The sequence below is a fragment of the Hemicordylus capensis genome, chromosome 2 (assembly GCF_027244095.1).
Source record: "Hemicordylus capensis ecotype Gifberg chromosome 2, rHemCap1.1.pri, whole genome shotgun sequence".
NCBI lineage: Eukaryota > Metazoa > Chordata > Lepidosauria > Squamata > Cordylidae > Hemicordylus > Hemicordylus capensis.
This window is the reverse complement of record NC_069658.1, coordinates 320,996,772-321,008,589: the sequence shown is the minus strand read 5'-3', so window position 1 is coordinate 321,008,589 and position 11,818 is coordinate 320,996,772. Positions and strand designations below refer to the sequence as shown.

General features: G+C 44.7%; 1 protein-coding gene across 4 annotated transcripts in view; it reads left to right on the top strand.

The window, feature by feature from the left end:
* The first annotated feature begins 1,337 nt into the window (after positions 1 to 1,337).
* The window catches only part of POC1A (POC1 centriolar protein A), a 38,122-nt gene continuing 27,641 nt past the window's right edge, over positions 1,338 to 11,818 (top strand). Inside the window, exons 1-5 of one of the 4 annotated variants that reach the window (XM_053296686.1) lie at positions 1,338 to 1,492; positions 4,581 to 4,665; positions 4,761 to 4,932; positions 9,200 to 9,379; positions 11,382 to 11,489. In XM_053296686.1, the coding sequence (XP_053152661.1) occupies positions 1,490 to 1,492; positions 4,581 to 4,665; positions 4,761 to 4,932; positions 9,200 to 9,379; positions 11,382 to 11,489 (548 nt within the window). In that variant the 5' untranslated portion in view covers positions 1,338 to 1,489. The other 3 variants (XM_053296688.1, XM_053296687.1, XM_053296689.1) reach the window with 3 other exon arrangements.

The following is an 11,818-nucleotide window of genomic DNA, read 5'->3' as shown; positions in this document are numbered from 1 at the left end:
CAATGGCAGGACAGGCAGAATAAAGTGAGGCCTGGTGAGGCAGCAGCAGAGTGCTGCCACTGCCTAGTCCAATTTATCACCGAAGGTGACTTTCTCAAAGGGGCCCACTGGGGTCCTGACCTGGCCTTGTTGATTTGTTGCTTTGAAATAGTGTTCTGCTTTATAATTTGTTAACTGCCTAAGGCTTGCATCTGCAGGAAAGGTGGGATATACCACATGTCTTTAAAGTACATACATAAAGTGAAGCTGGAGAGCAGGATCACAGTGGCAGGCTTCTTTCCCAGAGTCAGTTTGAATGTGATGTCCAGTGGCACACAAAGGAACATAGGAAGCTGCCTTATACTGAGTCAGACCATCTAGCTCAGGATTGTCTACTACACAGACTGGCAGCGGCTTCTCTGAGGTTGCAGGCAGGAACCTCTCTTAGCCCTGTCTTGGAGATGCTAGGGAGGGAACTTGGAACCTAGATGCTCTTCCCACAGCAACTCCATCCCCTCAGAGGAATATCTTACAGTGCTCACACATGCAGTCTCCCATTCATATCCAAACCAGGGTGGATCCTGCTTAGCAAAGGGGACAGTTCATGCTCGCTACCATAAGACCAGCTTTCCTCCCATGATCAGGACAGAGCACCCCTTAATCATGTGAGGAGGATGTTAATCATCAGTTCTAGATCAGTCTTCAACTGGTGATACCCTACCTCAAAGCAGTGGTGTGCAGAAAAGACCACCACAAAAAAAAATTTAAGCAGGTTATTGTCTTGGTTGGCAAACTCCACTCAAATAATAAAATATGCAGAAAAGGGAGTTCAGCACCCCAAGCTGAAAAATGGGGAATGCGAGCCAAATCCCAACCTCAAATATCCCGCAGAAATAGTGTTAGCAGGATATTACCTCGCTTGGCAACAAGTAATGCCTGCTGTGAGAAATGTGAAAATGAAAAACAAAACACTCAGAAATAATTATATATTTTGGTAAGATAAATTCACATAAGTATTGCTGGTAAACTGGATTTTATGATGCAAATTTTAAGAGGGGTTCAGCTACCAAACAAAAGAGGAAAGAAGAAACTGTTTTTGTGTGTGTGTGTGTGTGTGTGTGTGTGTGTTTAAAAGCATTTGGACCCCTAGAACGCCAACAACCCACAGCACTTCCTTCTGTTTCCACCTGCGCCTAAATGTCTGAGTTCCCGCTCTTCCCTCCCCCCTCCCCTCTGTGCTCAGGAAAGCCCCGCCATTGGTTTCCTCTGCCCCAAGCCCCGCCTCCTCCTTCTCCAGGCATACTCCTATTCGCTTACTCCGCTCCGGCAGCAAGGAGGAGGCGGGACTCTTAGCTGCACGCCGGGATAAGCAGAAGAGGAGACGGGGGTGGGGGGAGCGATCGGAGGAAGGGAAGGAGGCGGGGCCCTGAAACCAAACCAGGGGAAGCCTCACAGCAACGGTGGAAGAGAGGCCTGGGGAGGGATCAGCAGCAGCAGCAGCAGCAGCAGAATGGTAAGGGTCCCCTGTCCCCCCCTCCTCCTTCTCCCCCCGCTGTGCTTTCAGAGTCTCCTTTGGATTGGAAGCTTTGTTTGGGGGGCTTAAGTTGTTTCCAAAGCCCCGCCTCTCTCCCCCCGCCCTCCCCCGCGGCGGCTGCTTTGCGGGGCTGCACCGGGAAGGGAAGGACGGGGGCCAAGAAGCGCCCCCGCCGCCGCGACCTGCCAGCTCTGGGCGCCTGTGCAGGGTGTCGTCCTGGTGACGAGACTCGTCCTGGCGTGTGTGAGAGGAGGAGCACCGGCGCGCACACACCCCACGTCTGGCTGCTCTTCGCGACCTGGAGAAGAGATTGGCCCTTTTCCCCGCGGCGAGCTTGCTTGCTTGAGCCGCTCTGGAAGCAGCCGGGATGGTCACCTCCCCGGCTTGTGCCGGTTGCCCTGCCTTCCGCCCTGGGCTGGGTCAGGGTGGAAGCGGCCCGGCAGCTTCCCGGCTCCTCCTAGAGCGAGCGGGGCGAAAAGGGCGCTGCTCTGCCCCACTGGGCCGCCGGGGGCGTCATCGGCACTGGTGAACTTGCCCCGCTCCCCAGAGGTGCGGCGAAGAGAAAGCGAGGAAGGAGTGGACTCTCTCCCACAGCCCTGAAACAGCCGCGCATATAAGGGGTGGTGGGTAGGAGGTGCCCTCCTAGGGCTCCCCTCCAGGAGTGGAGAGTCTGTCAGAAGTGGAGAGTCTGGTTCCTTGCTCTGATGGCGCTGCTGTGTCTGGCCCTTCTCCTTTCCTCTGGTATGTTAGAAGCTGCTGTGGTTTTTGAGGGCCATACTCGGCCTTTGGTGAGAAGTTGGATATTGGTTTTGTTTGGATGATCTTTTTTTGGCTTGACTGCATTTTTACACTTCCTGAGGGAAAGCTACGTGCATGGTAGGTATGGCGGAAGCATGTGAAACGTTACCTAGTGCTACGAAAATCATAGTCGGGATGTTATAAGTATCATAATTCTCAGAATTGTTCTGTTAAGATCAGTTCAAAACACTGACCCCCCAACACCAGAATGTAGCCCTGGTTCTAGTAGTGAAAACAAAGAGCCCTGTGGCACCTTCAAGACTGACAGGCTTATTGGGGTGCTGGCTTTTGTGTGCTAAAGATTATGTCACCTCTTAAAATATGGTTCCCTTCCATAATATACATATATAATATATGTGCTGTACTTAAAAAGGTAAAATTCTGCACCAGAACGTCTGCAATCTGTGCCATGGAAACTAGACTGTGACTAGTATACATTATTCAAACTTAGCAAATCCATATACTTTCCCCTTATTTTGTATAATTAGTTTGGTTCTGTTGGTCATAGACGCAAGAAGATTCTGAAGCATCCAGCAGAATTTTTATGTGGCCTGCCATTTCTCTGGCTTCCCAAGTTTCAGCAGGAATTGATGGACACACTGCCGAATATCTCTTTGTAACTGTGATGTCTAGGAACTTGCTACTTGAAATGAATGCTGAGATTCTGAGGAAGTCAAATTCTACACACACACACACACCCTTCTGTGCTGCTACAGAATTGCAGCATATCTACAGGTGTGCACTGTCCCTTTCCAAGGAGATATTTAGTTGCAGACTGAGTATCTGCAAGGGTCCACAACCTTGTGCTAGCCTTAGTAGTCATACAAAATTGTGCTCATCAAAGACTGTGACTCTCTTCTGAGAGGGACATTGCACTGAGCTTCAGAAGTGCTACAAGTATCTCCAAGATCCAGCATAGCTGCTGAGGCAAGCCCCTGCCCTCCCCAGTTCTGAGCAGCCAGGAGCTTGTCCTTGTGGCACTGAGCTTCAGAGACATTTAGAAACGCTTCTCGCCACTTGTGTGAGGTTGTGGAGAGGCCCTTCTCTTCTCCAGGCTCCAGAAGAAGGTGGGGACTCTTCACAAATTCTACATCAGTGGCAAGTTCACAAGCACGATTTGATACCTTTGAGTATCTGACTTTATTTATAAGGTTTAGACAGAACTCTGGCATAGAACAACTGAACTACATCCGGACATAAAGAATGCTAGGTTGCTCTTGAAGACTGATATCTTTCACTATTCACTAAAGGCACAGTTCTACATGAGTATGAGCACAGATTATGCATGGTGGTGTTTTTTTTTGGCATCTTCTACTTCTTACACTTGTCCTCCAGTGAGTATATAAAGTGCTGAATGTTCAAATTCAGGGCTGCAGCATTGTATCACTGTGAGCCCTTTCTTACAAGCAGTGAGAAAGGGCTACGCGGTTTGCGAGGAGGAAGCCCGAAAGTGCTTACCTCCCTGCAGATAATCATAACAGCCCTGCTGGATCAGGCACAAGGCCCATCTAGTCCAGCATCATCCTGTTTCACACAGTGGCCCACCAGATGCCTCTGGGGAGCCCACAGGCAAGAGGTATGTGCATGCCCTCTCTCCTGCTGTTGCTCCCCTGCAACTGGTATTGAGAGGCATCGTGCCTCTGAGACTGGAGATGGCCTACAGCCATCAGACTAGTAGCCATTGATAGACCTGTCCTCCATGCATCTGTCTAAGCCCCTTTTAATAAGAACATCATTCTGCTGTCCTTAAGCAGGCGGATTCCCCGCCCAGACTAGCACCAGCTGTCGCCAGTAGCTCCGAGGGTCGGGATGCTGGGACACGTTGCCTTGCACTGCCCCCCCCCCCCCGAGCTAAATGAGTGTGCGGTGCATTAATGGAATCCACCCTCCCCTCCCTGAGTCTGTCAGCTGAGGCTGACACAGGGTGAAGGAAATGGGGGTAGGAGACCACTCGCTCTCCTAACCATTTTTTCAAGGGTGGCTCCATAGGTGGGTTTTCTGCTGTGGTGCCGCTGGGATCCGGCCCAATCCCAGCAGTTCACATGCATGTGCAAAACCAGTTTGAGCTCCCTTAGCCTAGTTTTGCACACGTGTGTGAATTTGGGTGTAGTAACACAAATTCAATATGGACTCTGTTCTGTGTTCTAGTCATCTTAACTCTAATTGATTTCTAGTTAAATTTCTCATCAGTCAATCTGACAAAAATGGATTTTTATTGTGTAAAGCTTTCTGTAGCCTGCAATTACTCCCCTCCGCTTCTTTTTTACAGGAAGATCCAACTCTGGAAAGGCATTTTAAAAGCCACCGAGATGCAGTTACTGGTGTTGATTTTAGTCTAAATAAGAAACAATTAGGTAAGTTACTATCCAAGCATTGTTTTCTTTAATTTCTCTTTCACAAATATAATGAGAATATATTGAAGTATAATGAGAATATTCTTTTAATCTAGTAAGTGGCTCTATGGATTCGTGCTTGATGGTCTGGAGTTTGAAACCTCAAATGAGAGCCTATCGCTTTGTTGGTCACAAAGATGCAGTAATGTGTGTGCAATTTTCACCTTCTGGCCATCTGATTGCTTCAGGTTCTAGAGACAAAACAGTTCGTTTGTGGGTGCCAAGTGTGTAAGTATATGCTGTCCTCACCTTGTTAAGTTGAGCTGAGTATGGGATTTCCTCTGCTTTCTGAATTCTCTTAAGGTTTAGGGTTGTTCTTTTTTAAAAATAAAATAAAAAGGACTTCCTTGAACAAGGACTTCTAAAATAATAAAATTAAGCCTTCTCAAGAACAGCACACTACAGTAATCCAAACACACTAAAATACACACAAAAATAGTTGTGTGGTGTTGCTGACCACGCAAGTGGCCTCTGCACATGTGCAGAGGCCAGATGAGTGTCGTAGATGGGGCAGCTGCTATGCGGGACACTGCTGCTCCCAGCAGCTTCCAGGTGCCAGCAGTATCAATGGTAATGACTTCTAAAGGTACCACTTGCTGCCCCCCCCCACTCCCAGGGCCACCCTCACTGACTGCCTCTGAGTTTAGATAATATTTATTATTTATTATTGTGCCAGTCACACATATGGTACTTCACAAGTAATGAGAAGACAAGCTCTTGTTCCAGCAGACTTGCAATATACAGTCTTTACAAGGGAGACCATGGAGGAAGCCCATGAGTGGTGGGGAGGTGGATGTGGTGGTGGAGGCTGTCTTTGCTCCCTTCTAGGTTGCACCTCTCCACCCCATCAGGGTTGAGATTGGGGGGAATGGAGGGTGTTGGTGCACTGGCCAGGCCTACTACACTCCTTTGACTTGGTGCCAACAAAAACAGATTGCAAAGAACAGCAGGGAAACAAGGTCCTGGGGAAGAAGTGAGATGGTTCATAACCACAATGCTCCTGAATGGGGTAACACAGGGGACTTTCTCCACCCCTACCCCCCCACTCCCAACTGGCAGAGTCACCCTGAGTACTTATGGAAAGGAGAGAGGCAAACTGCCACCATCCCCTTCACAGCCTGAGTGGTCCTCTGCTGACACCTGGTGGACAAAGAACAGAACTGTGTGTTAAACTACGGATGCGTTCAGACACAACACGGAACCACATATGATTTTTACCAAGCTTCATAAAGCAAACAAAGTCACTCCACAGGCAAACAACATTAATATGGTTTGTTTTGCCTGCTAGTGGTTTCTTCAGCCCCTCCCTTTGCCAGGTCCTCCCAGGCACAATCCCAGAGTTTCCAGCCTACCTGACTCCTGGCAGTGCTTTGCCTCACATCTCCTTTACCTGCCATTGGTTGCCAGCTTGGTCTGGGCTTGGAAAAGCTGCACAAGCTGCTTCAGCAATATTTGTCTGTTCTCGGCTGGTCAGAGCCTAGCCCTATGCAAAGAGGGCAGCCCAGAGCATTCTTGGAATAGTTTTGCAGAGAAAGTCTGCCGTGATACATGCAGTCCGCCCAATTAAAGTGGCCATGACTGCCCAGAAAAGGGGATTAACGGAGCCTTCCGCACCTGCTGCATTCAGTAGTTTGGTCCTGGCAGAGTAAGGTGCTGGTTCTGTTTCATAATGGAGGAGGAGGAGGGAGTGTGGCATTCAGAAACAGTTCCCACCATCACCACCCTCCTTGCAGTGAAGCGGGCTAATTGTTTGCCTAGCCATTTCGGGCCATGGCTTATTGCTCACCTCTCCACAGTAAAGGAGGCTTATTGGTTGCCTAGCCATCCACTTGAGCACCCCCTCAGTCCCTTCTTCGGCCCCTTCTCCCACCATTATTCCCATACATGGGGGGAAACACAACTCACTAGAGATGTCCAGGAACCAGTTCCTTTTAGGAGCGCTGAAGCAGTTTGGAAGTCTGGCAATCAAACTGGTTCAGGGGCGGGGGGCGATTTCCTTTCAAGCACATTACTGTACCTTGTTCTCTGGTAATGCCCCCCAACCTGCACATCCTCTTGATTTCAGGTTTTTGGTGCAACCCAAGAATGCTCATTGAACCGGGGTTTCACACTGCGTCTGAATGTGCCTTGTGTGCTCTATTGCTTATGAAGAGAGTGGGTGGATAGTTATAGAGAACCAGCTCATGGATGGCTCAGCTGAGGAGGCAATACCAGTATTCATGGTATCTCCTCATCATGCCGTTCTTCCCTTACCGTGTCACTGTGATTATGTCATGTTTACATACTTAAGTTTAGCTGCAATATGGTGTGAGGACTGGCTAGATAGTTGCTCCTCACAAGAGGGAGCTTGGTGAAGCAGCTCCACTCCCTCACCAGTGACAGTGGTGGTTCTGACTTCTCTTGCCACACAGTTGTTCTTGGAGACTCTTCATAATACAGGAGACGCTCATTGGCCATGTGTACGTGGTTTCTGTTATTCATAGGTGGATCATAGAGACCCAGTTTCTTTGTTTGCAGGCCAAAAATAGCCCTGTTTTTGGCTATTCACAGTATAGAGACCTGGTTTATTTGTATGCACACTGAAACTATGATAATTTTCAGCTATTTGTGTCTCAGTGCCACCTGGAAATGACTTCCAGTGGCCATTTCTGGTGGCTGTTCTTTGGTGACTTTTGCACCAAAAGCCTGAAATCAGATGATTTGCGATTGGGGTGCATTGCTGGAGAACAAGGTAATGTGCTTTCCTACTGTTCTTTCTGCCCTCCGACTTCTTAATGAGATTAGAGCACATTTAAGTAGTGCTGAGGAACCTAACCCCTCAGTCCCCATAGGGTCAAGGATTCTTTTTTCACGGTTTACCTGTTTGCCCTGCAAAAAAAGACAGCCTCCTGTACTACTCTAAAATTAAAAACCATGTTCTAAATTTCACCCCTTGATTACTGAAACGAAGGAAAATGGCTACTTTCTAACCTAGCATACATTTCTTGAAACTGCACCCGTCTTGTGTTACATGTTAATTTTTTATATCATACTACTACGACAGTGACGAATATTTAAATACTGCTCTTCAACAAAAGTTCATAAACAATCATACTTTTGCCATTATTTTAAAGAATTGATATAATTTTAATTGTTTTTTAAAAATGAAGATAGAACCGAAACTCCCAAGTTTCTTACTACAAAACATATTCCAGACATATTACAGATCTAATACACACATTCTTAATATTCAGTGAAGTTTTATTGAGATTCACTTAATTTTATAAATGAATTCAGTCATGGTGAAAATGGCAGTTTTATTAACAGAGGGAGAAGCAATTGATCTCAGACCACTGTCTGGCTGACATTTTTAACACTATCTTCTTAACATCATAAAACAAAGGTAGATGAGGACCAAAGCCATTGTTGCTGTTCAAACTGCAAAGGATAGGCTTCGGAAGGCTTGTGTGTGCTGTTTTGTCTATAAGTCAGCTTATATGGGGCTCAGTCTGTGCAGAGCTGATGTTGCTGGCCCTCCAAATCTAATTCATTCAGAATGTGGTTTAAAAATGTGTTGCCAATCAGGGCAGTGCTGGTTAATGGCATTGGCAGACCAGTAGTGCCTGCATACCTCTCCCTTGCTTAAACAACAAGAAGCTACTATACTGTTAAATGTAAACCGCTGTATTGCACTCTGAAAAAATCTCACAGAGTATACTTTCCTGGAGGGAATAAAACTTTGCCATCTCAGTTTTTGGGGAACGCACTGAACTAGTTTTCCTCTGCTTGTTTCCTGTATGTAAGTCTCTGGCAAGGAGCCTGTAGCATCAACTCTTTAAAAAGTAGCAGTGCTATTTGAGAAGAAAATATACGCCAATTGGCAGGACTTCTATGTTCATAATTGGAGCAGACACTTCAGTGCCTGTTTTTGGAAACATGTCTAATGTTTCCTAGCTTGATGGATTTTAGTTTCATGTAAGCACAAAAGTTATACGCAAGAACATATAAAAATATTTTAACTCATTACTTATTTGTACAAGAAAAGTTCTGGACAAAGTTATGTACAGTTAGGATTAAATGATGGTATTTCTCATTTATTATTGTAAAGCTTTTCTGACTCTTAACATGCCCCTCTTGTTTACATGTCCTTTCCCTTTTTGCAGTAAGATGTACTACGTGATGTTCTTGCACATTATTATTGCAACATTGGAACAAACAGTTCTAATAAAATATTGTTTGAGTTGTGCTTTCTCTAACTTTTTTTACTACTCTGCATAGAAGCTACAAGTGTAACTGGTCTGAAATTAGGAGGCATTCATGTAACTAAATAAATGCAGAACAGTGTCGCCTTGTCCTGTGTTCAGTATGTTTCTTAGGACTCGTCTCTTTAGTGAAGATCAACATTTTTCCTGTTAGTGTAAATATATACACTAGAAAATAGTAGACAGTTTGTATGACCTCAAACTGTTTGGCATGCAATATCTTGATATTTTCTTGTCCTTTTCCCTAAATTAAGAAAAGGAGAATCAACTGCATTCAAGGCTCATACAGCAACAGTCAGAAGTGTTCACTTTTCCAGTGATGGCCAATCATTGGTTACAGCCTCTGATGACAAATCAGTTAAGGTGTGGGCTGTCCACAGACAAAAATTCTTATTCTCATTCAGTCAGCATATAAACTGGGTTCGCTGTGCTAAGTAAGTACATCTGTTTTTCTGTGTTGACATTGTTATGGTGATATATATGTGATCACATGTAAATGATGTGTTGAGTCTCATGCCTTCTGCCTCTGGTATCCATTTCCTGAATCCCATGATAATTGGAATGGTATGGTTCTCTTGTGTTGTGATAGTTTGCATTACAATCACATGGGATATTGCCTGAACAACTTGTTTAGCTGCTGGAGTAGCTAATCTTAGGAGACTGCCTATGATTTTAGTTCTCTACAGCCTCTTAAGTACTGGCATCCTCTTTGACTGCCTGATTAATGTGTGCAATAATGTTATTTTGGAAAAGGGGAAAAACACAAACAGCCTAGAGAACTTCCCCCTAAACAAGCAGCTATGAACCATGGGATATATTTAAATGGGAGACCGTTATCAACAATCCTTAGAGCTTCTTCCTCAACCAAATGTCACATGTGTTTTTTTATCTTTAAAGATACATATGACAGTGATTAGCTTCCTATGACATCTGCTCATATTCCTGTAGTGACATCTGCATTAGTTACTTACTTTCCCAAAAAATCCTTTGAGGAGAAGCTCGCTGCAAAGATTTGTCATGCATGTTAGTTCATATTAGAACTGAATTACAGTATGAAGAATCTGAAATAAATCAATTTCTTTAAACAAAACCTCCTCACTTTTCTTCTAAGTCTAAATGGAGAGAGTGGGGCATGGGAGGAAGAGAGGGGGTGGTTTTAAAAAAAAATCAATTCAACTAATAAAGATAATTTTTCCTTCTAGAATGAGCAGTCTGTTTCAAAACAGTGACCAACGTCCTGACTAATGGTGTACTTGTGGAAGGACATTGCTGAGATGAGTTCTGCTGTGTCAGAAGCTTGCATTCCAGACTAGTGTTGCACTAACATAATGTGCTAGTTTAAGGATTTAGTACAAAGTTGTTGTGCAAAGGAAGGAACCACTAGTTTGAGACTTGTGCTATTGGAAAACATTGACGAGTTGAGCAACAACTTCCCCACAAGATAGTTAAGCAGCTTTGTTGTTTTGCCTTGTATATGTCCCAGAGAAGGTCTTCCCCTAGTGGTTGTGCAGTGTCATGGAGTATCACAACTTTGTGCTGTTCTGCAGCCTTCTTGCATGAGCAACTTTGGTTCTTGTGCATGTGTAATGTTAGTCAGGACGCTAGCCTGTATGTATAATATGGCTGCTTTCTTAAATATGTCTTACAAAAATGTTGGAACTTTTTCTGGTGTACATAGAATAACCAATAGCACTTATAATGTAAGAATATGAAACCTCTTGTAAGAACAGTACATATATACAAAGACACCCTGCCTTTAATAGTCAGTTTAATATTAAGTTGTAGGAGGAGGAAATCTCAAGAGTTACTGTTCATAAACCCAATATTGTGTGGTGTTAGCTGTATACTTCTAAATTTAGAAATATAATTGTATTTGTGTTTTGTGTGTGTTGTTGCTATCTACTATGTTTTGTGCTACTTTAATTTTTTTTTATTGTAATCTTTGAGATTTGGTTAAATGTGGTTGGAACAAATGCATTTAAGAAATATCTTGTAACTGAGACGAATTCTAGGGATGTGCATAGAACCGGTGGGGGAGTGGCTCGAAGGGGGGGGCATACCTTTTAAGGGCGGAGGAGGGTGCCCTTACCCCTCCCACTACATTTCCACCCTGTTGGCACTCCATTTTAAAAAGTGTTCGGGGCGGCAGCGTACCTCCCTGCCACCCCGTGTCCTCCTCGGTTGTAGGTAACAGGAAGTATCTGGCGCATGCCCTGACTGACATTTTTAAAATGGAGCACCAGCAGGGGGAATGTGGCGGGAGGGGTAAGGGCACCCCCTGCCCTTAAAGGTATGCCCTGCCATGCCCCCAGCTGAACAGCTGGTCTTTCAAACCGGTTCAGAGGCCCTTAAAAGGGTTCTCGAACAAGTTCATGCAAATTCTGATCTAACGTAGGTCTCTTGCTTCTAAATTTCTATTAAGTGTCTTTATCTTAGATTTTCTCCTGATGGAAGATTGATAGTATCATCCAGTGATGACAGAACTGTCAAGCTTTGGGATAAAGCAAGTAGAGAATGTATACATTCTTTCTGTGAGCATAGTGGGCAAGTATCAATAAAGTTCCTTGGGGTTACAGGGGCCTGTCTTTGATTTGTGTAAAATATGTGGGAACTGCTTTTTCATGTATAATTTCTGTATCACTTATTTATTCACTTATTTAACATATTTATATACCGCCCAAAATGCAAGTCTCTGGGTGGTTTACAACAAAACAATAAAAACAGATATAAAGATTAAAACATTACAACTAAAATTTAACACATTAAAACTATTAAATACAATTAAAACAGTATCTAATTAAAACCCTGGGTGAACAAATGTGTCTTGACTGCCTTGTAAAAAGTTGTAAGAGATGGGGAGGCTCTTATTTCAG